At 36.1% G+C, this 24723-nt stretch overlaps 1 protein-coding gene across 8 annotated transcripts in view; it reads left to right on the top strand.

Moving 5' to 3' along the window:
* YAP1 (Yes1 associated transcriptional regulator) overlaps positions 1-24723 on the top strand; it is a 95756-nt gene that overhangs the window by 3659 nt on the left and 67374 nt on the right. For all 8 annotated transcript variants that reach the window (XM_068930385.1, XM_068930386.1, XM_068930387.1 and 5 more), the window contains exon 2: positions 73-320. In XM_068930385.1, coding sequence (XP_068786486.1) covers positions 73-320 — 248 coding nt within the window. The remainder of the gene's footprint in view (positions 1-72; positions 321-24723) is intronic.

The raw sequence follows: 24723 nt of genomic DNA, 5'->3' as shown, positions 1-24723 counted from the left end.
TGAAGTGTCTTCTGACAGATGCATTTTCCTGAAATATAAAAGTTTTAACAGAAATAATTTCACTCCTGACAGGCCAGCACTGATGCAGGGACAGCAGGAGCCCTGACTCCTCAGCATGTCCGAGCTCATTCCTCGCCAGCATCACTGCAGCTGGGAGCTGTTTCTCCAGGGACCCTTACACCTTCTGGAGTAGTGACTGGTGCTGGAGCTCCATCTTCTCAACATCTCCGCCAGTCCTCATTTGAGATCCCTGATGACGTACCTTTGCCACCAGGCTGGGAGATGGCTAAGACACCATCTGGCCAGAGATACTTTCTTAAGTAAGTAAAACATGTTTTGAGTTAGCTGCAACTCTGTGTTTTACAGTCTTTGAATTTTAGTTAAATTCATTGTGTTTAAAGTACATATTTTAAAAACGTGATCTTGGTTTTCAGTAAGAGAGGAGATCCTGCCACTTGAGTATTTTCCCCATTTCAACTCTCTGCTGTTTCTGAAAATTATATCTGACTGTGTGCATGTTTATCCTATCTTACTCTTAATTGACAAATCTTGTGCGTTATATTATATACTAAAATTTAGTGAAATGCATACAGGGATTTTTAAAACAATGTGGCTATTGGATGTGTTGGATCTTGCCAGAGTCAAAATACATTTTGCCTTATTTTTTTATGATACACCTATGAATAAATAGATTAATTTTGGATACTATTGGATTGAGAAATATCAGAACAGTTTAATTTTTTTTAGTAAGTGCAATAGTATAAAGATTTAGTAAAAACATTTCTGCCTACTCTGTACTCTGCAGAACTTTTAATATTGTTTCTTGCTCTTACAGCTGTAGCTTTTTCACACAGTAAAATTAGTATCACCTTTTTTATAACTGAAGAGAGGTTACCCATGCCAGGCCATCTGACATGTAATTCATCAGGGAACATTTTCTTTTATGCTGGGTAGTTTTCTAAAACAGCAGGAGCCTGTCCTCCTTTCTGAAGGTGTGCCCACCAAGACACATAATTGGCCTTCAAGTATTTTTGACTATATTTTGAATATTTTATTCAACTGGGAGACTCTAAATAACCCATTATATGTCATTTTCAGGGCCAGGAGAGTGGAGGAGCAGCACAGTATGTTATTTATGTAAAACATGTTTCAACCAAGTAAAACATCTGTATTCTTACCTCTCTTGCTGAAACATCATTGTCATTAATATGTGTATTTGACTAAAGTATTTGAGTTTGTAGCTTGTAAAACTAATTTACGTTGTCTGCAGTGAAAATGGAAATTGCAGAACTTTTAAAACTTCCATGTTTGTGGAGCAGTAGTGTTTTCACACAGTGAAATTAGTATCACTTTTTTTTTTTTTTTTAACTCAAAAGGATGTTACACAAGCAGCAGTCATCTGACATTATTTGAGCCTTAAAGTTACTTTTTGAACACCATCGTTCTATGTTAGGAATGCGAAAATGAGCATTAGCTAAAGAGTTTGAAGCTACAATATTTTTTGTGTGAAGTCTTAACAAATAAATGCATGCTAGAATGTGAGATCATCAGAGGGCATGAGTAGAATTATTTAGAGCTATATACATTTTATATCATATGAGAACTGTGGCTCATTGGGCCTTGAGGAAAGCACAGAATGAGTTTTGAAATGAAAAGCAAACTTTGTTTTGACTGTGCTAGTGAGAGCTCTTAAAGAATAGCTTATAAACATGAACACTATCTGTTTGATTTGTAAGTTGCGCTGTCACAAATGTTTATTTTTGCTGACGCTTTAGATCTTACGGAAAGAGTATAACTGTTCAAGAAATGCAAAATGTCTTTACACTCTTATAATTGATGTTTTAATTATGCTCATTCAGGTGAAAGCAGAGGGAAGGATTTGATCTTGGAAGGCTTTTCTACAGTTTCATTATTACCACAGAAAATCTTTTCCTTTTTTCTGCAAGTTTTTTTTGTCCTTTCTTGGTGTCCTGGTATCCATTTCAAAGGGTCAGGTTTCAGCAAGAACAATAAAGAGCCTGAGACTGGAAAGTACACACAAGTCTGGCAAACTCATCTGCATGAGCAAGATCGTTTGTTCTCAAGCAGACATCCAAAGTAAATGATTGAAAGAGCTGCTAGCTGTGAAGGATGTGTCTTGAAGGGGAAAGGAGTGGAAACAAACCAGGTTGTTAGGAAGAAAAATAAAGGCTGTACTTTTTGAACCTCTCCCTGCTGGGTCACATGCTGACCTTGGGAGATTTTAAACAGCTTAATGGGCTGTTTTCTTTTGGCTTTCCTTGGGTGATGCTGTGGTATGAGAGAGTCTAATGAGGACAGTTCTGAGGGCTCTGTTCATACTTTTAAGAACGTTTGTTGTTCTGAAAGATTGTATAGTACTATCTGCAGGTGAGGTCTACCTGCTTCATTGGAGTTCATAAAGACTTATAGAAACAACAGATTTCAAGTACAAGAAAAATGTTTACCTTGTATGACTAAGAAAGCCAAAGAAATTTAAGCATTAATTTTTAAGAAGCAAATTTGTATGTCAGAAGCTGCTTACAGTAGCTTTTTTTCAGTGTTAAGTTCTATCTCATACCTGCAAGCCTATTGAAACTCATATCTTGTCTAGCTATACCTTAAGCTTTTGCTCCAAGCGTGAGTGAATACTCAAGATTCTTGAAGTTAAATACATTTAATGTGGTTCCTTCTACCATATGCAGATTTTTGGTCTCTGTTCCAAGTGTTCAGCTTTTTCGTTGGGTTGGCTGCACTGCTCTTTGTTTCCATTTACTCTGTTCTGTAGCCAGTCCATGAACAGTCTGGTAATCAGGCTCTAGAAGGATCTTTGCAGAATAGGTAACAGTATTAGATTTTTTCCAGATGTCAGTAAGCCTTATGGTTATAGTTATCATAATATACTATACTGCAAACAGAAAAATACAAAATTGAATACTGTACTTACTACAGTAAGGAATATAGTCTGTAATCAGTGGGTCAAGCATTACACGCATAGTAGTTTGCACAAAGATGAAAAAATAGCGTGTGGTGGGGGAATGTTTGTGTGGCCAAATAACTGCATGCACGTGTGCATACACACACACTTATTTGGCCAGACAGATATTTTATATACACACCGCACACATGTACATACACACTAAAAAGAGTGTGAGAGTAGTAGTGTAGGGTCTGATGCAGAATTATTTTTGAAAATCAGCCTGTCATCTAGATAAATAGACCCCTTTATGTATGAATGCCCAACGTACAATTTGCCAGAATTCCACTCATTAGCGTTCATCTCACTGTTATGAGTAGGACTCTTGAGTATAATTTTCTGTTAGTGAAAATGCAGATGACTTTGAACAGTGAGTTAAGACATGCTTGCTACACCTGGTAAAACGAATTCTGTTTTTTTACTGAAATAGCTACTTCAGTAGAGCTCATTAGTTAAGACTTGCCTGGTTAGTAAGTGGTAATATCTGAGTCATCTGAACACTGCTGTGTGGTATACTTTAGCCCATTCTTAAGCACGCTGTAAAGAAGACTTGCTTGGTTTGTGTGGAGATGTCATCTGCATTGCTTTTTAACCACTTCCTGTTAGCCAGCTGCTGGTTGACATTTCAGTGAACTATGGAGAATGACTACTGAATCACTCTCTGGGCAAAAGATAATATGCCATAGTAGTAGCAGACAACAACTTGCAGAAAGAAAAAGTCTGTTTGCCTTGGCTCAATTTTAGAATTTACGTTATATCATTTTAACTTACTGTTAGGCTTTTGAATCATACAAAGTACCGTGGTGTACCTCTTCTCATCTTGCCCTGTGAGCAAAAGTTAACTGATTGTCCAGCAACCAGTCTTGTAATTACTTTTCCTACAGGAAGTAGTTCTTGCAAGCAGTTTATCAACAACTTCCTATTTTTTCTGTGAAGTGTTGAATGACTTCCTGAAGGAGGCCAAGGTGGTTTTCATTAGTGTCTGTGGGTGTGTTGGAGGTGTTTACCCATCTGGCAGAAACCTTAAAAATGGATTATTGTTACACACTTCTTAAGTGCTTTGTAAAGAGGTATGGATAGGTGTTACTTTGGATATTGTGAAACCAAGTCACTCTAAGGTAATGGGGTGGTTTGTTGCCCCCCCCCCCTTTTTTTTTTTTTAAATTTCTACTGTGACCCCGTATGTACAAGAGTATTGTTTCATACGTTAGAAAAGTAGCCAACAGTTACATTTCTCTCACATCCCTGTCTAGGACCTCTAGCACACCCACTCACCCAATAACCTCTGCTTCCTTTCTGCTCTACTCCCCGCCAGCCAAAGTAATGTTAGTTTTTCCAGGGCAGAAACTGTTTATTCGATACTTTGCTGCCACAGTAGTATATGTATTTACTAAAATGCCTTAATTTACTGGGAAAATGCACATTCAGAATTATGATTTTATGGAAATTTTATGTTTTTGGTTCCATGGTTCAGGCTGGCTTGGCGTTAAAAGAATTGCATTGTTAGAGGCCAAAACTACAACCATTGCTTTTGATGGGTTTGACTACAAGCAGCTGAAGGTTTTTGTTTGTTTGGTTTAATTTGTAATATGTCCAATAAAATAATTTCGTTTTTATATTGATGATTCTTGACTATTAAAATATTCATAAGATCAATCGTCTACAAAAAAAAAAAAATTCCATGAGATCTGTGCAGGGGAAAATGGGTACTAGCAATTTCAGGACATAGCTAAGAAAAGAAATATTAACTCAGATACTCTTAAAGTAAAACACACTGTGATATATTTTTCACAATTAAGATTTTTGGTCTTGGCAGATAATCTTGATTCTAAGTGTATAACCTGCCTGTACATCTTGCTTGAACAGTCTTTAAATGTGTTCTGTGAAATGATGTTGATATAAACTGTCTTGAATTTGGAGTTGTACTAAAAATTTGCATATCTTTAAAAGGGAGGAGGAACAGGAAGGGCAAAGCTGCCTATTTGTGTTAGTAGTGAGGCTGAGCTGGGGGGAGGTTGAAGGTATACCTGCAGCCCCCTGAAGAGAACTTGCAGCTAGCTTAGTGGGTGGGCATCGGGAGAAGGAAGGGCACGCAGCAGTTTACTTGAGGGTTTGGTTTGTTTTGAAGAAAAATTACATAAGTACTAATGATATCCTTGCATTCAATACAAGATAATTTTACAAAATTATTCAAAAAACAGTTTAATAGATGTGATTTGGGGTAAAATAAAAAAAACCTTATAGTTTTTATTAATTTATTTTCATCTTATTTATAAATATATTGCTATTCATTTTCTTCAGAAGATAATATTACTGAGGAAAAAATACAGATTATGTGTCAGTTAATTGTAAGATAATAATCAATTTAAAGTATTCCTGAGCATTTCCTTTGGTATTTTTAATGGACTGTTGATCTGCACCTTTTCTCCTCACAAAGATTTTACCTTTCAGTATATCTCTCATAAAAACAATCTTTGTGCTGTATAGTGTCTGATGTGGTGCCTATTGAAATTTTTCTGTAAATTCTAAAAAGCATCAGATCGAGCCTTGTTGAGAGCTGGTAATGCTGTAAGAGAGCATAGGCCAGCTGTAGAAAATGTAACTTGATGGATATCATTCTTACAAATCTAAATAAGGTCAGAGTACATGCACTGAAGAGAGAAAGTGATGGGATACTTGGAAAAATAAGATTGTATTAACATCACTTTCATTAAGGTGGAAAAATATGGCTGTTTCAGTTGGCAAGCATATAAAAGTAATCCTTTCAACTTCCCTTATGGATTTGATCAAAATTACTTCCGATTCATCTGTCGTGAACACCAGTGTAGTTTTCCTTTATGTATTTTAGGTACATAATACTATTTTACAGCAATGCTTTCCTATCTTCTGAATCAAATTTAAGATCAGTTTTATCTTACTGTGTTTTGAAGTACATTGTAATATGTTAACAACTAAAATTGTTGCACAGATCTTTACTTACTAGTGTTTTATGAAGAGAAATCTTGGAGTCTCTGGATCAGTAATAGGAAGAGGCTTCTGATATGGGGTTAATAAGCAGAATAGCAGAAGCATCTTCTCAAATACAAGATTCTTATTAAAGGTTGGGTCAGGCTGTGTTTACTTAAAAGTAGTAGTAGCATGAAGTTCTGTGTGAGCAGTTACTGCCACCATGGAACCCCTTCTGTTTGCTCAGGTCTTGACCTCTTCTAAAGACAAACAAGAATTTGATATAAATCAGGATGAGTGTCTTCTGGGCTCCCTTATCCGTTCCCCTTTCCTCTTCCGAATGCTAAAGATGACAAAGAATTATAGCTGATTTTCTTTTTTCTTTCTTTTTTTTTTTTCTTTTTAAGTAGTCATCTGGTTTGTAGCATAGGGTAATCTGTAACCCATCAGTCACATCATGGAAATTGCCACTCAATAGAAAGCAGTAAAAAAAAAAAAGCATGTTAATTTGTAAGTTCCCATGGAAGTAAGACAAGCATTACCCCCCCGTTTTTGGAAAAAATATTTCTAGTGGATAAATGCAATTAACCGGGGGCATATGTGCAACAAATCATACTCACTTTTACAGGTTTCGTCTCTTCTTACCCTGTCTTTTCATTTCTGGAAAGAAGTAAATCGGTAGCTTTAAAATTCCAAATATAAAACCTTCATGTACACTTTGCTCAATTTCCCTTACAGTTTTGGCACAACGGCTGCAAATTTTTAAAAGCTGACACAGAACAAGCAAAGTGGATTTTTCATTTAGTTTATCCATTTTTACAGCAGACTTGCAGAGAAATTAACTTATGAGAACTGGTATGCTGAAATGTTTAACTGCAGGATCTAAATTGGGTCACATGTAAAATGAAAGCAGAGTGGTTGCTCCTGATTTGCTCCCGAAGAAACATTTCCACATATCAGACATAACGAATTATTGGATGATGCCCAGGAGAGCAAGATATGTTACTCAGGGCTGAGATACGAGATTAGCTATTGAAACTACTCTGATGTTAACTATAAGCAATTTCTGTCAGGCTCTTAGTTTAAAGTAGGATCCTCCTCCCCCTGCCGCCAGATGAGGTAAACAGCTATAGAGAGCTCTTAGCCAAAAATAAAGATATTTCTCCTCTTTTTCTCTGTGGCCAGACCACTGCATGTGTTTATCTTCATAGCTGAGAATGAATTCAGATGATGTAATTAGATTTAGTTTAACCTTTTGAAACAATTCTTCATATAATTTTGTGTTCTAGTATTTTGGTGAATTCCAGTATATTTGCATTTGTCGTTTGTACAATTCAAGCATACATATGCAGTAAAATTCTTTAATGGTGAGACACACAGGATTTCACTATTTGTGTAAATAGTGCCCCCTCTTCTAAGGGGTGTGTTTTTTTGGGGGGGGTGTTGTTTGTTTATTTTTTAAACAGGCTGCCCAGGACTATGTAAACTCTTAAAATTTAAATGGTTCGGTCTCTTCCCATTGTAAATTCTGAAGAAAATTTCATTTGATTGAGTGCAGGAAATGTGCAGGGGACTTCTGTGACTAGCAGTTCTCTGCTGAGAGCCCCTAGGACATGGTCAGGATTGCATGTAGTTGACCTGAGAGAAAGACAGAATTGTCTGCTGGGGAAATTTAACAGCCTGGAGGTTTGCATAATATGAAGCAAATTTTGGGGGAGGAGACTGCACTGGAATGTAAACAGACAGATGCCATGCAATGACAGGACATCCTCTCACACAGACAGCTTGCTAAAGCTCATTTTATCTAAGGGTATATTTGGAAATTTACCAGGTGCAATATATTTTTTGTTAAGCATTTAAGTATCAATGGAGAGCATGGGAGAAATCTGTCATTTTTATGAAAATCATATCTATTAGCTATTTTTTTTTTACTAATTAAAACCAGAATTTTAACTGGAGAACAGGTGTTTTGAAGCGCATGACTGGTCTCTGTCACTATTTCATGGCCTCCTGAAGTGCTTCTTGAAGTCTGCTTTAACACTGTGACTTCCTCAACTGGTATTTTAGCTGTTTTTTCACTAAGCTACTTCAGGCTCTATTTCGGGCAAGTATGGCTAGGTTTTCTAAATTGCTGGTTAAGTGAAGCTAATAATTTAAAGCTGCCTTGTGAAGTAAGGCCTTTACCAGTACACTGCATGTCAGTCATACCAGTTACTAAGGAAATAAAGCTGGCTTGAAAACAGTCTTGGACTTTGCTTTAATTTTGCTAACGAAACTTTGCTGTGTCATACTGAAAAACCAGATCTCTTTTGTTGAGTCTCTTACATGCTATTTGGTTACTTAGATCAGCGTTAGCAATAAGTTTAGTTATTGATTATTACAACTGGGGTTGTGAAGCCAGCTTTTTTGGTAAACTATTTTATAGTGAAGTCCAGAAACTATTTTATAGTGGAGTCAAGTAAAAGTCCTTTGCTATTGCTAGTTTATCTCCAAAGGGTTCTGATTTATAGGGAGCTTTGTTGGAAGTCTGTCTGCACTATGCTGGAGTTTATTTAAATAGTATTATTGCTTTAAGAATGCCTTTCTCTTTCTCATTAACTCTTGCAACCGAAATGTTAAGTAAACTTTTTCCCTTTTCCAGATATGCTGTAAAATTAGACGTTTATGACGTAATAAAACATTATCTGAAAGCAAACAAACAGAGGTTGTATAGCCAAAATTGAGTTATTTGGGTAAAGAAAAAAGCCTAACTCACTAGGTGACAATTCTAGTACCAGGTATATTTTCTCAGAACTTCTCACTTAAAAAAAAAAAAAAAATATATATATATATATATATATATTTTTTTTTTCTAATTTATTGTTCCTATTTCAAAAGCTTGGTTGGCCATTCAAATCCTCTGTAATTACTTTCGCTCCAGCATTCACATAATCTGTTTAGAATGGTGAGAAGTAGAGTAAAAGACTTTCTTATTTTTTTCATATGTACTAAGCCCATTGATAATATAGTTAGAGCGATATATCCAGTCCATGCACTATTCAGTTTCTTTTATGAAATTTTTGTCACAGTCAAGCTAAAAAGCTTTGGAGGAGCTAAGGGTTTAAAATGAGATGTACTTACAAGGATGTAGTCTGAAGTATGAAAGGCTGTTATAAAGAAAAGTTAAAGATTGATACCCAAGAAAACTTCTTAGGGTGAGAGCTATTAAGAATGTGAAAAACTTTGTAGGGTGAGTCTTACTTTTCGAAACACTTAAAATTTAACTAGACTAGATGATAAACAATGCAGAGTTGCACGTGTTTCCTTTGTTTAGAAGGGACTGTGCTTATACTTTGTTGGTCTCCAGATTACAAACGCACTTTCAAACTCAGTCTAAAGTACAATAAAAATGGCTGCATGTAGAATACATATGTTCATATCTAGGTTGGTGGACTTGGAAGGATCTTTTATGCCCAACTTTGCAGGCAGTTTTTGTATATACGAGTAAGCATGCTTGTAGAAAAAAGTATTACTGTGCTTTAATTGGAGTTTAAATGTCCCTTGACTTTTGTGCTGGTATTTGGGTCAGGATGAATTTTGCTTTTTTTTTTTTTAAAACAGTAGAATGTTTTAAACACCTCCAGGCTTCGGTGAAATCAGTTAATTACACTATTCCGTGATTATAGTGATTTGCACATATGAGCCTTACTAAACTAAAACTGCCTGCATTCTAGTTTGTGTACTGATAGATTTTTTTGAGAGAGCTTTTGGTTAGGCTGCTGAGGACAATTATATGTATTTATCATCAGTATAGATCACTGAATTTTCCTGCTTCTGTCCCTAAACGCATGTGCACTTAATTTTCACCTATGTATGTCACTTTAAACTCACAGGCTAGAGGAGTTTGACTGGTTTTTCAGGTTTTTACACTTCTTACAGGAATCTTCTGAAACTTAAAAATATTTACTATGTATCTTCTTTGAAATAGATCAGGCCTAAGGTATTGGGCCTAAATAATTATGAGGTAGGAGAGGACAGCTATTTTCAGATTTGAAATCTTAAGAGAACTGTCATATCTGTATGGTTGTGGGTTTTTGTTTTTGTCTTTTTTACTGTAGTGACTAATAAGTGGAAAAATTCAATTGGCTATTTCACAATATCCTGATAATTTAGTCACTAGCTAAGAACAAGAAAGTGAAAATGTGAAACAGACCTTAGCTTAAACGGTTAATTCTTAACTTCTTAGCATCCCTATTAACAAAGTCAAAGGAAGTCTTAATTATATTCTTAACAAACTTATTTTGCTATTCAAATCTGTACCTATTTCTTATTGCATTGTTAGGTGGATCTTGACACGATCAGCTGTTTCTACTGTGGAGACTTATTGTGGAACTTGGACTGCTCTTTGTTTGCTTAGTGAATTAAATGTCGGTTGTGCATGGTAAATGTCTGCAGGGGAAAAAAGTTATTCTTAATTCAGTTTAAAAATTGTGGTGCCAGTTGTTCAACTTCTAATTTTAAGATTGTACTTGAATGCGAGTGTGTTTGGGGTAATGTTGAGGGATTTCTGTTGGTTCAGCTATTTATATGACTTTTGCTCAGGCGTACAATTTGAATCCTGTTTATGCAGTGATGATGAGCAACTTGGAGATTGCATGTAGACTCTAATTGATCCCTCCACTCTGCAGTCTTATTGGAGTAGGAGTGTAGACCCTTGGCTGTGCCAAGTTTTACCCTTTTAAAATGTCTTCAAATGCGTGCTCTGTGAAACTGAGGCTTGAACACATGAACGCTTTCTAAACCAAGGTAACAGCTAGCACCAGGTAGTTGAGGGAGTTGCAATAAAGTAAAGGTTGCTAGCTATTGTAACCGATAAACTTTATGTAAATAAATCTGTTGGAATAAATGTTTTATCACCATAAAATATCACTGAGTCCCTAAAAAAAAAAAAAAAAAAAACCCAAAAAACAAAAACACTTTAGTAGTGGAATTCATACTCTATAAATTGTCTGAGCCTTTTTAAACCTTTTTTTTTTGTGCATGCTATACAAGTTCATTTGTATGGAATTTATTTCAAACACAGGAGATTCTGATGCTGATACTTCTTGCTTTGTCAGTAACTGCACATAATTTGCCTATAATGTTGTAAAATTTTACATGAAAAGTATACGTGCAATTGTAAGTTTGCTTATACATGATGCTTTTACTTCAGAAGTAGCTGAAGTAACTAACATCCACCTACTTACTAGTCCTTTTTACTGAAAAGCTACTAGTGCAAATCAAGATGAAAAAAATTATCTGTCAAGACTCGATAGCTTTGCTCATGAGTCTTTGCTCATGCTTCCACGCAGTTTTTCAGGTCAGCTGAGAATTTGTTAGCTGTTACCTCTCTTGTGGATTATGGAGCCAGTATTTGGCTTTCAGGGGCCATTGCAAAGCTGAACTGAAGAATTAAAGATGATGCAATGTTTTTGTCTGTTAGTATCTTTTGTGTGATACATCCACAGTATATGTATATTATAATGATTACAGGAAGGAAAAAAATCAGGTGATGATGTGCAGTTGAAGTGGAGAGAAGAAATAGCAGTGGTGAGGCAGGAGTAGTGGTTATGCTTTTCTCCCAAAATCTTCATCTACAGTTTTTAATCAGATGTTCCAGATATGACTTTTTAAAAACTTTGCAAACATTGGGCCTTTCCAGCATTGTTCTTGTAAGAGAGCTTGCTATCTGCATCTCTGTAAAAATGGTCATACTGATTAAGACCAAGGCCTTGCGCAGCCCAGTATCTTGTCTGCAGTAGTAATCACAAGCAAACTTCTCGGGAAGACTAAGAACAGGGCAAGCATATATGGTATTTTCCCTGAGTGTGCCCTCAGCTTCCAGCTGCTTTTGGTTCAGGAATTTCCTGAGCCAGGTGTGGTTTCTGTCTGTCTGGTGGTTCTCTCCTCCAAGGCTTGTTGCCCTGTCTCCCCTTGAACCTGTGCAAACTTTTAGCCTTTACGGCATGCTTTGGCAAGGAGTTTCACTGACCTACTACCCACTGCATGAAGAAATGTCTCTTTCTGCTTCGTTCAGTGGTGCCTGGTTCTTATTTTGGAAGTGGCAATGAACACTTGATGCCTGTCCATGCTGCTCAAGATTAGTAGTATCTTTTCCTCTCTCTGTTATCTTTTTTGAAACTTGAAGTGTCCTGACTTGCTGGGTCTTTGTGAGATAGAAGCTTTTCTTTAGTCATCCCTGTAGCCCTTCTGTGAGTCTTTTCCATTTTTTTTATATGTTATTTTTCAGGTGAAAGGTTCAGAATGGTGTACAACATTAACTATTCTGAACTCTTCATCTGAAAAACGTATTCAGTGTATTCTTTCTGCTGCTTATTGCCTCTTCACTCAACTGGGTTCTTTTGCAGTTCTTCAGAGTTGGCAGTTGACCATGAGTAAATTCGTGTTGTTGGGAGACTTTGTCATGATTCTAATCTCCTTTTTTCAACGTAGATCCCAGTGTAGCCCCCTGTAAAAGTTGACGGGAGGTCTGCCTCTGTTGCAAAAGCTGCTGATTTTTACCTGTTTGTTTTCTTTCTTTTTTTTTTTTTTTAAATGCTGTTAATTGTTCATGTTGTGTCAGGGCCTATCCTCATCCTGTACTTGCTTTGTTTTCTTAAAAACTTGCTGTTCCTAATCAGACCTAGTCAAACAGTTTTTGAAAGTTAATGGCTGTTGTTATAGGTGAGTTTTCTGCTGTGTCTCCAGGAGTGGAGTATTCCTTATGAGTTTTGGGATGCAAATACTTCTGTTGGTGTATTCATCTTGAAAGGAAAAGTTCTTCTGTGCTTGCTTCCAGTGTATGTCTGGGACCCACTCCAAGGAAAACGAAGTATGTTTGTGTGATAAAGTGATGTTTGTGTATGCCATTTTAAAAAAAAATTCCAAGAGATTCATTTTTAGAATAAAACATCTTGTGGCTGCTAGTACACATGTAGGTAGGGTTTTTTTTTTTTCTCCCCCCTCTGCAATTGAAGGGATAGGTTGTTACAGAAGTAAGCCTACCAGAGTGTTTGGAAGGCAAGTTAATGTTTCTTCATGGTTCTTCATATACTCGGCTCCAGTAATTCAAATATATATATATTTTTTTATTTTAAGCCTTGCCTTGTAATTGCCATTTCATATCTTAGTTTGAATATAGTTACAAAATAGCTGCTGTCAGTATTGTACCTTACCTTTAATGTCTTGGTACCATATGCTTATACCGTATTACCTGTGCTGTATAATAGGTCTACATGTCAGGATAGTAAATAAAGAGTACAGTAACAAAAAGAGAGTATTTGACACTCAGATTTGTGGGGGTTTTTAATTGCTAACCTGACTTGTAACTGATCCTGTGACAGATGAAATGTGCTGTTTCAAATGTGGCAATCAGTAGTCAGTCAGCTAATAAGGGCCATTGTCAGTCTTTTTTAAAAAAAAACAAAAAAACAAAAAAACCCCACCAACTTACAAACCTTGAGGGATTCAGATAAGATTTTCTTCTACCAGTGAAGGTTGATTAATTCAGCGCAGTAACTTCAGGATTGTTAGGATCCTACATTGACCGGAAAAATCCAAGAGCCGTGGTTTTACCAAGTGATCTAAACATGCTTCTTTCAAAGTTCACAAAGGTGCTGTCTCTGTTGTCCGTGGTTCCTCAGAAACTGACGATCTCTGCAATGGCGTCAAGCATCTAGCATGAGTCTTGATAGGCAGCTCACACCTAATGATTTTTTTAAATGAGCTATAGTTTCTCTTCTAATCAAACAAATGAAGTGGCATCATTTAGATAGGATTTTTTTAGGATCAAAAAAAAGGCATCAGCTAATTCAGAAACTTGCCTAGGCTGTTTCATGTGGATAAGATAGCCATGTATGGTGAGATCCCACTTTACATCTTTCTTAGAACAAGATGTCCAAATGGTTTTGCCATGCTCTGCTACAGTCTTGTGTGTTCAAAAATTTATGTAGCGACTTGGCTTCCTGGGATGCCTGATTTGTGCGTGTATGTGTATATATTTTTTTTAGGTTATTGCTTAGTGTTGAGATCACATTTAGGCAATTCTTAATTTACTTGAAGCTCCGGCAGATTATTGGATATGGTAGTACAGTAGTCGCATTTCAGCTAGCACATGAAATCACTACTTAAATGATTTATGCTGTGTGTTAATTCACAGCAGCAGGGGATCCTGTTCAAAGTAGAAATGGCTGCTTGTCTGTGAGATCATCCTCCATATTTGTGCTCTTGGTGTTCTGTTATTAAGGATTTTGAACTAGAAAGGGAGAATGGAGAAGAATACAAGCCCATTAGGAAAATATACTCCCTCTGTATTGTTAATGTAGTGGGTTTTTTTTGTTTTTAAATAAGTGTTACAACTCTAACCTCATAGTTAGTTGGTTGCAGTAGTGGGCATACATGCAAGGTAACCACAATTATAGTTAGATATAGCCATTTCATCCACAATGGTACTGGATTTGCTTGGGGTCCTAGTCCATGTTTTTAATGGTGCAGTTAAAAAAAAAGAGAGTAAGTCAGTTGTGAGAGAGCTCATCATGGTGCATGGATGGAAATGAGGGAAGTCATGGGAGGACAGCAGAGCATAATGGAGTTAATATTCCCCTTATTCAAGGATAGACTGGCTTTGGAGAGTTTGTTTGCTTGTTTTTTTTAAACTTGTTTGTAGACTTTGTTTGGGGTGGTGCCTTCGAGTTGCATTGCTGTTGTGCTGGCATAGTTACCTGTGTAGCTATGTGGTGAGCTAGATAACAATTTTTCTACTAGAATGTTTTTTCAGCTGAGTCAGTGCCCTGATCCCGTTCACAGTGTGACTGCTCAAAGGAGGAGGGAGACTATGCATCGGAGAAAATTAAGTCCTTAAATCAGTACTGCTGCCAGAAATGCATGTGAGTCACTCCATTTGACTGAAGAATCCAGTTTTACTTTTTAGTCAGAACAAGTCACTACACTGTGAAATATTGCTGGGTTTTTTTAGTATTATTAGTTTAGTATTCAACATAATCATAAATGAAAGGTTTTTATTTTCTTAAAGCTTTTCTTAGATATTATACAGATTTATGTACAGATTATTTTGACTTCTATCAGAACTGTAGTAAATGAATATAACAGATACTCCTTCCCCCCGCCCCCCCAGACATTTGATAGAGATCACTTTCTGGCCCAAATTCAATTTTGGAACCAGTAAACCCTTTTGTTTCACTCTTCTGGATGTAGTCAAGGGTTTTGAGGAGGGGTTCGTTGGTGGGAAGCTCGCTTAGCTTTTTGTTACTCCTCATAGTTTTTTAGTTTTTAAGTATAAAAGTGTTAAAGAGCCCTTAATGTGGTTTGAAATCTGTAGGGAAACAAGTCCTAGTGTAGACAGCTTTTAATAGGGGGTTCAGAGTGTTAATTTCAGTTATTAACAGTGAAGATTTTGTACAGCTGATTTTCAGAAAATACTACAAGAAAAAATGTACTGAGCTCAACTAATGAACGACTTTCAAGTGACTTTTAAGATTCCCACAAAACCATACACTTTAATCACTTGATCAAAGCATGCAAATAATAAAAGGAGAAAATGTAAGTTTTTACAATATCAAGCTGGTTTAGATCTCTTTTAAAAACAAAAAAGTATGATACTGATATTGCTTTGTTTCTAAGTGGGATGTTTAACACTGAAACTAATGTATGCTTGCAGCACACCTCTTCAGTAGTGTCTGTGTTGCAACTCCTGACTGTTATTGGTCCAGGTGACGTAAAAACAGAGTACTTCCCTGTCCTCAAAAATGTTGTCATCACATCTGTGCAAGCAGAAATCTCAGACATACAAGTTTGTATTAGTAGAACAATTCATAAACAGTGCAAGCCTTAAAAAGAAAAGGGCTATTGCACAATTTTTTGTGTAACACCACAGTTTTTGAGGGAACAGCTTGCAAGTTTCTGAAGCACAACTCCCAGCAAAATTAAAAGTAGAGCAAAGTACAAATTCATACAGTGAATGAGGGAGGGTTTACAGGGCGACTGTGCAGACTTAATTTCTTCATTTCTCCCTGGTGTGTGAAGCAAAGTTGTTCTACAGAAGCAATAAAACAGGTGATGACTTAGTTTAGTTGTAAGTAGCAATGACAATTCAAAGTGATAATTGCATGCCTATACAAGAGCGTATTACTCTTCTCAGTGACAAAACTAGCAAGCTGCTCTTTATTTCCTGTAGTCAAGTTAGGCTTGATCTAGAAGCCCGTGAAGAAGGATAGGCTTATTTTGCGTTAGATCAAGTAGGGCACATCAAGTAGGACCATAAAAAATACTGCATGTCCGACAAACTTTAGTTGATCTGGGAAAACAAGAAAGCACCATATATAGGTGCAGGTCTACTTGTAAAGGAATTTGTCAGCGTGGTTGATTCTTGTTGGAACTGATACTAACAAAGAGCTCAAGCCTGTATCACTGATGTTTCTTCAGCTATTAGACATTTTAAGTGTGAGTAAATGTTAGTATTTTACAAACTTTTTATAAAGTTTCATGGTTTTTTTTTAATCTCTTCTTCTTGGTTCTTTGTGTAAATGGTTGCTGTAGTCATGGTTAGTCGCAAACAGCAGAATAAAAATTGAAACTGTTCCCTGCGACACACTGCTTTTTGGTTTATGACTTGTTCTTCCAGTTGACCTGCTTGTTTTAAATGCTGTGCTGTGTGAAACTAAAGTAAACTTTGAAAGCTTTAATTAACTCCTCTACTCTATGATGATAGAGCAAATAGTTTCAGTGTCTATGTTCATTACAGAAAGATGTATTCAGCTTCTCTGTGAACCCTTTATTCACTCATATGTATGCATAATCAGATACGTAAATCAAAAGGTAAACGTTATTCTAAGCAGAAGTTAGAATTCTAACACCCGTACCTGTTGTTAGAAATAAATTTCATTAAAATGTGCAGACTGTTCAATATAGAATTTTAGTAATTGACACATCTGTGAAATAGAAAGATGTGTTAGATTTCTGTATGTTGTGTAAATCCAGTGATAGTAAAGGTCTTTGTATGACATAAATTCTTCTTTGGAAGCACAGAAATCTCATCAGGTGTATCTGAGACCTAAATATTGTAGTTCTGATCTGGAAGTTTGTGTACTTGACATTATTTCATGTGTTTATGGATAATCTTACTGAACTATTTGTGTTTCTGTGTAGCTTTTTGCAGATTAGTGAGTGTGACAAAAGACAAAAATTAATTGGGAGGAAAAAAAAGAGGGCAGAAATCAGTAAGAGTTGCTTGCTCTTTAATAGTCTGGGGTTTTCATTTTAATTGCACTGGATACACCATTTGTGGTAATGATGTCACCAGCTAACAGCAGAAGAGAGCCACAACTTTTATTTACTCTTTTTAATAGTGCTCTGTATCAGGTTGGTAGCCTTTTGATTGTACAGTTAACCAAAGCCAAATTTATGAGTTTTTGATGTTAAATACTTCCTCTTTTAATGAGTGATTTGATATTAACTATATTAAGATTAATTATTGGAAGTCTAGTATTTTAACACTTTTTTTTGTTCAGTCTGCTTCTGTTTGATGAATCCATTTTCATTCAAGGTTTTTTTTTTTACTTTATTCTAAGAACTATATTGGGAACTGAGTAACACATTGAAGCTTCTCCCTAATGAAAAAAGGAATGGTTAAAAGGATGAATCATTTCATCAACCCTTTCAGCATTGTGTTCAGGGGCAACCAGTGGATGTCTATTGGCTGTGGTAATTCAACTACCCCCTGCAAGGAAGGATTGTGAGCTTACGATCTTTATTTCTGGTTTTGCTTTGGCTTCTTTTATTAATCTTGTCAGTGGTCATTTGCTGGTCAAATAACTTAGTGGTAGAAGAAATTGGCTGTTAAGATTGCAAAAGTTCAAAGTTGTGGTAGTTTTGATTCTAAAAATAAGGATATATACTCAGTTCCATTGTTTACATGTATGAATAGTCTTCTGTTGTTAAACTGTTTAAATAGAGTTCATATTCAGTAACTTCATTTTCTGTGGTCTTGTAAGCCTTAGACTGCTCCCACTGATTGCTTTTGCAAATCAAAATCGTATAACTTGGAATTCAACTTACTATTGTTTTTACTAGTTCTTCAGATTTTAGGTTGCACAAACAAGCACAACATGGCCTTAAGATCAAGTGGTGCCCTTTCAGATGGATGTACCTTCCAGCAGTAGCAAGAGAATTTGGAAACAATAGAGAACGTTGTCACCTAGTTTGATCACCTTAACACAGACCAGATAATTTAATCCATGCATTTCTTTTGACAGTATGTAGACTTATTCTTGCCAAATACTGTCCCATTAAAATGTTTGTTTTCATGCAGGAGAGACTGAAACTTGTTTATGCATTAAATGGGGGTAGGATGCTGAAATTAATTTCTCTTTTGAGAGATCATAGAGAATATTCGATTTAATTTATTAGAGAAATGAAGGCAGCAGTGGAAAGAAATTGGAAATAACGTTTCGTGTTAACTCTTCTCCCTTTATTGGAGGTGTAAACTTCATATTGCTTTTAGTCCTTGAAAGTTTTTGAGAATTGCATCTACCACAAAATAGACAACCCTTTAATACAAAAAAGAAATTGGATATACCAATGTGAGTGAGATTTCAAATCTTACTTCTTTTGCTGAATATAGTCATAAAATATATGGAGCAGATAAAGGTGGGTCCCTGCAGTGCGGAAAGCCAACAGCTTGCATATTGACTTTACTTTTCAAAGTCAATGCAAGCTATTCATACACGTTTTAAAGCCGATTTTAGTTGGCATTTAAGAACTGGTTTGAAAAGTCCTACCTTCCTGTGAAGTTAATTAGACAGTCATATTTTAACTAATAACATCTAAAACAAAAAAAGTTTGTTACTTCACAGCTGTTTGTGGTAGGAGGAGGCAGCGGATTAAATTTGAGGCCTAGTTTTCTTGACAGAGATTTCATAACGTTTTCCACACAGTACTCTACTTGTCTCAGGCTTTGGACAAATATGTGTCTAGATTTCTGTGGTTTCGGTAATTGCCTATTTGTTTGCTGAAGCTCTGGTTTGTAACTTCCTTTAGCAAGACTGTTCAGATCTGAGAGGTGGCTTATGCAGTGGATTGTAAGAATAAAAGCTGCGCTTACATATACATATTTTTTTTAACACAAGTTCAGTCATCAGTAAATGAAATTGAAGATCAGCGCATTACAGCGCTTTGGCAATGATTATTAATACTATTTAAAAGACAGTATGCTAAAAGCATGTATCAGCTCTTTGAAAAGAAGGAAGGAGACTTATGTGCTGATAGCAGAAAGTGAAATAAAGACCAATTACGTTTAAAAGGACGTTCAGTTTTTGTGTGGTGGTGTCAGTCTGATAGGCACTTAATACCTTTAAGTTCCTTGCTTCTGGAGGGAAGTAGAGGAAAATTAACATCTGAAGACATGTTTTGACAGTGTCTTGGTAGACGCAACAGTGCTTAACCATGTTTTGAAGAATTCTGGGAAGCAAGGCTTAGGCATTATCTATGCGGTTGAATGATGAGAATTGTAGAATAAATGGTGTGGGGAAATGCATACTACATACTGAAATTATTATAAAACTTATTACTGCCTGAGGGTACGCTTCACAACAAAAGCATTAATTAAAAGCAGTATTATCCTGGCAAGACGTGGAGAACAAGATCTGTTCCTGTAACAGAAACGTAATTGCTGTCTTGTCAAAATATCATTAGCCCCTGTGGCAATTGAAAGAGCATCTTTGCCACATGGCTTGGCTTTTTTGGAGTCCATTTTTATTCATTATGCAATTTAGCAGTTTTCTGTATACAATTTTTTTATTTCAATTTTTACAGTCAGGTTGAATAATGGTATTTGTGTGAAGATCAGAAAAAAATGAAACAAGTGGGTCCAGATGCCTCTTAGCATGTTATTAAGGGGAGTAATGCATTGTTTTTACAAAGCTGTTTCATGCTTCTAGAATATAAACCAGACAGCTGCTTGGTATGGAAAATCAGGAAGAGGAGATGTGCTAGAGGAAAGACATTTTGTTTGTTAATTTAACCCTCCATTGTTTTAGAAGCTTGTTTTGAAGTTTGAATTGTGGGTGAAGCACAAGACATAGCAGTCTTTTTGAGGTTTTTATCAGCAGTGTATTAGATGCAGTGTGTTCAACACTGTCGTTTTTTGAGTGTCATGCGTAAAGCAGATGTCAAGAAATGTTGCGTGTGCTAGAATACATCATTTTAAAGGCAGTCTTTAAAACGGGTGTTTGTCATTTAAAAGGGAAACATGGCTGTTGTTGCTGAATACTATCTCCTCCAGATACTGACAACAAGAAGAATGAATTCAGAGATGATCTCTGTTACTTTGACTATAAAAACATGAAAAGTAAACTCACTGAAGGACCGGTTTGTACACAAAAACGTGTGTATCCCTAAACGGATAGCTTTAACATTTAGTTGACTTTTAGTCTCTGTGCTTTTGGTAACTGTTGGGTGTATTTAATTTGGTGGTTTCTAGCTAATTTTAGACTAGCCGATCACAACTGACTTTCAGCTTCGTAAAGACTTATATGCCCTTATCAGAGCTGTTTGGCAGCATGGTGAAGGCTTCAATTCTGCTAGTCATTGACAGGTGACAATAGTTTGAAAAGGCATAGTTTAATTATTATTTCTTCTTTATTCTTTCCTGCAGCTGCTCAAGAGCTTTTGAAATTCAAAAATAGCTTAGAGGAGAACATTATTCTTCATTAATTTTTTTGGGGTGGGAGGGAATATTAAAAAATAAAATTGCTTAGTATATCCTAAGATACTGAACTGCAGCTTTCTAAGCAGGTTATAGAAAAGCTTGAGCTGGTTTGTCTTTCTAAATGAATATCAAATGAGCCACTTCAACTCCTAAAGTTAAGCAGTTATTTTGATAGTTGATATACAAATATTTAAAAATGTATGTTCTGTTTCACTTTTGGGTTACTTCATGAAATTTGTATATTGTGCAAGCCCTTAACATTTTATATTCTGATCTCTTTTTTTTTTTTTTTTGTTTCTAAATATGCTTTTTCCTGAAAGCGTTTTCCCTCAATATGAATAAAAAGTACTCTATTAGGAGTTAACAATTCCATCTGCCTGCAACGTTGAAGGTTTAAATTAGTTCTGTATTAACAGCTTTTTGAATTTTAAGAAGCAGATTCATTTCTTCCTAAAACCTTACTTTTTGGAAGTAACTGGAAAGAAATATTTAATAAGCAATGAAGGTGGCTTAGTCAAATGCTAGTATGATGTGAGAGCAGCTGTCCATGCATCCCATAATGTACGTTGATGCCAGACTCATGTCACCAGGCTTTTTCTTCCTAGTTCGGTATTCCCTTTTGTCTTAGATGTCTAAAAGAGCTTGTTGACTCCCATGTTCTTTAAAATGCTGGGACTTTTTGATGATTGTATTGACTATAATGAAGACAGTTACAGATTTTTTTTTTTTGTATGTGTGTATGCATGTATGTATGCATATATTTATTTCAAAGTCTGTCTGATTTTGGAACTGCTAATACAATTGAAATATATGAAAGTATGCATTTGTGATTTAGAAACAGTGGCCTGTAGAAAAAGATTAGTCTTGACAATACAGCATTGTCTATTGAGTCAATTAAGCATGTAGGTTTAGCTAGCTTGAGAACAAGCTCCAGCATGTGACATTATAAATAGCACTCACATAACAAACATAGGCTTGATAAGTGGGCCATAATCCAGCCTGCCACTTCACTAGTTTTTTTGGGATCAACTCTACTGATGCAGAATTTGAGTCTTTCTGATGACTCTCTTAAGATACTACCACAACAGGCTCAAGGAGTGTTGCATCAAGAAAAGGTTAAATAGGTCACAGTCTCTCCAGTTGGTTTCCTGGACGCCTGCTATTTTTCTATGTATACCGATGTAAAAATGGGACCTTGTGTCCCAATTACTCAAAATCCTTTTGAATAGTGCTGACCCTCCCAATCTGGCACAATTCTTATTAGCTTGAATGTCTTCTAAACATCTAAGCACTTTATCTGTATTTTTTTTAAAGAAGTATTAACAACTAGAAGAAATAAATTCATGTATAGATAGTCTTGGCTCTGTCCTCTTAACAGGAGCATCCTTTAAGCTAAAGTCAGCAACTTCTAAGTAGTTTTTAATAGGAGATATAACTGGTTGCGCTTTATACATTAATTGGTGGTGTTAAAATTGTGGCAAACACAAGGATTCCTTCTCTGCAGCAAGCAGAGAAAAGTGTTGTGGGGGGAGGGAAGCCTTATCTTTGTAGCACTTACTGCCTTTTGTGTCAGATCTAGCTTCATTGGTGACTATAGTTTGTTTCTGTCTTCTGCATTTTGGACTTACTGGGTACTAAAACCACCGTGGCTTTGTCCTTTCACCCCTCCTCCCTGTCCTTGGTGGAGAATTATTAGGGCTGGATCTTGAGCATCAACTCCAGGTGAGCATTCCCTTGAAATTTATGAAATGAAAAGGCAGCAGACACTTCAAGTAGGTTCCAGTGCAAGATTCCTAATTTCAGATAGGATTCATTGTGTGTCTAAATAGATTTCCCAGTTGCAAAGACGAAAATATGAAGTCTTTTGTGAAATAATGCTTTGCAGTGTTACATGCTAGCAGCTTTGTCTTGTCTCCTCCCTACACCACTGGAAATCTTAACAGCTTTTTGTGGAGCATAACAAATGTGATTCCTGTTAAAATAGAAGTTAAGAACAAAGGTATGCTTATGTGTGTGATTTTTAATCTTGACGTAAAGTGTATATCTCATCACCCAACAAACATGTAAGAGCAAAGTGGCCAAACAGCACAGCTTATTTTAAAAACAATTTAACTAATTGGTATCTTTGTCTATCTTAGAATTTCATCATTCAAGATCAGAAATTTGGTGCGTTTTAGAAGGATGACTTTCACCATTTAGACAGTCCAAGCTACCTAGTAACAAGCATGTTGATGTGTTGCTGTGTTTTTTTTTTTTTTGATTTTGTCCATCTTCCCTTCTTTATTGGAGAACATCTCTGTACTTGCATATACTTTTAAATACGAAAACGTTAACGAAAAAAAGCATTTTGCAGTTAGTTTTTAGTTGATCAGGTTGAACTGCATTGGTATGTATGAGGTTTTGTCTGATGTCAACAATTAAATTGTAGTGAGATTGCTTTGATTCAGTTGTTCTTCAGTGAAAATTTGTAGGAGTTGCATTTTTATATGACGTCAAAGAAATACATTTTCAATAAACGCCATTTTTAAACATTATAGCAGTGTGAGGCTTACTAGTATTTATAATCTGAAGACAAAAGTTAATCTGTTACTTTTTGAGTTAAAAACCTAACTTTGATGATGGCGGTGGTCAGATGTGATATTTGATGGATTGAGCCATGCTGCTGAAATAGGAATTGTGACTCTAGCTTGTTTTGATCCATATCCTTGTATATGTCTGTCTTTTTCCCCTCTCATGTTTGGTATGGTCAATTTACATAATTTTTTCATAATTTAGAAATTACAAGTTTATTGAGGTCTTGGTTACATCATAAATCATACAACTAAAAGAAACCTGAAGTACTTAATGAAATGTTTAAGTTTTTTGCCATCCTTGAAACATTTTTCAATTCAAATTTTGAGAAAGAGAGGTATAGAGGCAGCCTTTAAAGGAAATTTATTAAATTATAAAATTATTAATAATTTTAACTTTCTCTAGAAAAACTAGTAGCTCTGGACATCTTTCTATTATAGTGTTTCAGTGTTTTGGTATGCACTTGGTACTACATGCTTTTGACTGATTTTTGTCTTGCCTGAGTCTCGCATCAGGGAAGCACTCAAGCGTTTTCTTAAAGTGTCCTTTGGAAGAGGGTTGCTTTCAGTAGCTGTCTTGGAAGTTGCATCTGTGTTACATACAGCAAAAAGAAAGGATTGGTTACAGCGTGCCCGTTCCTTGGCCCAGTTGTGTCATCGTTAAAGAATTACTGCAATATGAACCTTTAACACAAAATCTTACAAAAACATAGTGCTAAGGTTTAGCCTTCTCCCATGTTATAGATTTGAGCAGGATCCTGGTCTTGCTGCTTATGAAGCCTTTTTGAGTGTGTGTTTGTTTATTTATTAGTTTCTTTAGTTGTTTTTGATGCTCTTGGATATTTTAAGTTGTTTTTTTTTTTTCTTCCTCTTGCCGATGTTGTCTGTAAGAATACAAGAGTTGCAGTAAGGCAATGTTGCTCTTACCTTTTCCAGATACTGAGTTTAATTTTTAAGATAGGTGGGTTAATGAAGTCATGAAATGCCTCTCAGAAAGTGTGATTACATCAGCCGAGCCCCCTGATGTGGATTCAGTACGTGAGGACAAAAGAAAATTTCCTGCCAAAGCAGTTTTAACATCTGAGTAACGAAGGCAAGGCCAGGAGAAATGCTCTACTCTTGGCCTAGTGGATGCCATGGATGATGCTTTTGCCTGCACAGCAACATCAGCCAGGAACATCAGACAGAAATTTTTGTCATGTGCTGAGGTGATCAAAGATGTGCTGGCTAGCAAAATAGCATATGTTAAGCTTTTGGTGCTCTTGACTCAATTCTTTCACCTCTCAGGTATTATTGTCATGGTATGTTTGGAGGATAAGCAATCTGTTTCAGGTAATGTGATGATTATGCGTTTTGCTGGCTAGCAAGTGAAAGGGGTTGTGTGAGTGCCATGTGTATGGGAGCTGAAGAATGCTTGTGTTCAGTAGATGTTAGGTGCTATGGCCTTTGCACCTTTCCTCAAAGAGTCTTGAGAGGTTTGGCAAGGTTTGCAG

This window comes from Struthio camelus, chromosome 1, assembly GCF_040807025.1.
Source record: "Struthio camelus isolate bStrCam1 chromosome 1, bStrCam1.hap1, whole genome shotgun sequence".
In the NCBI taxonomy this organism is placed as follows: Eukaryota; Metazoa; Chordata; class Aves; order Struthioniformes; family Struthionidae; genus Struthio; species Struthio camelus.
Note: the sequence above shows the minus strand (reverse complement) of the source record. Positions and strands in the feature narration are given on the sequence as shown.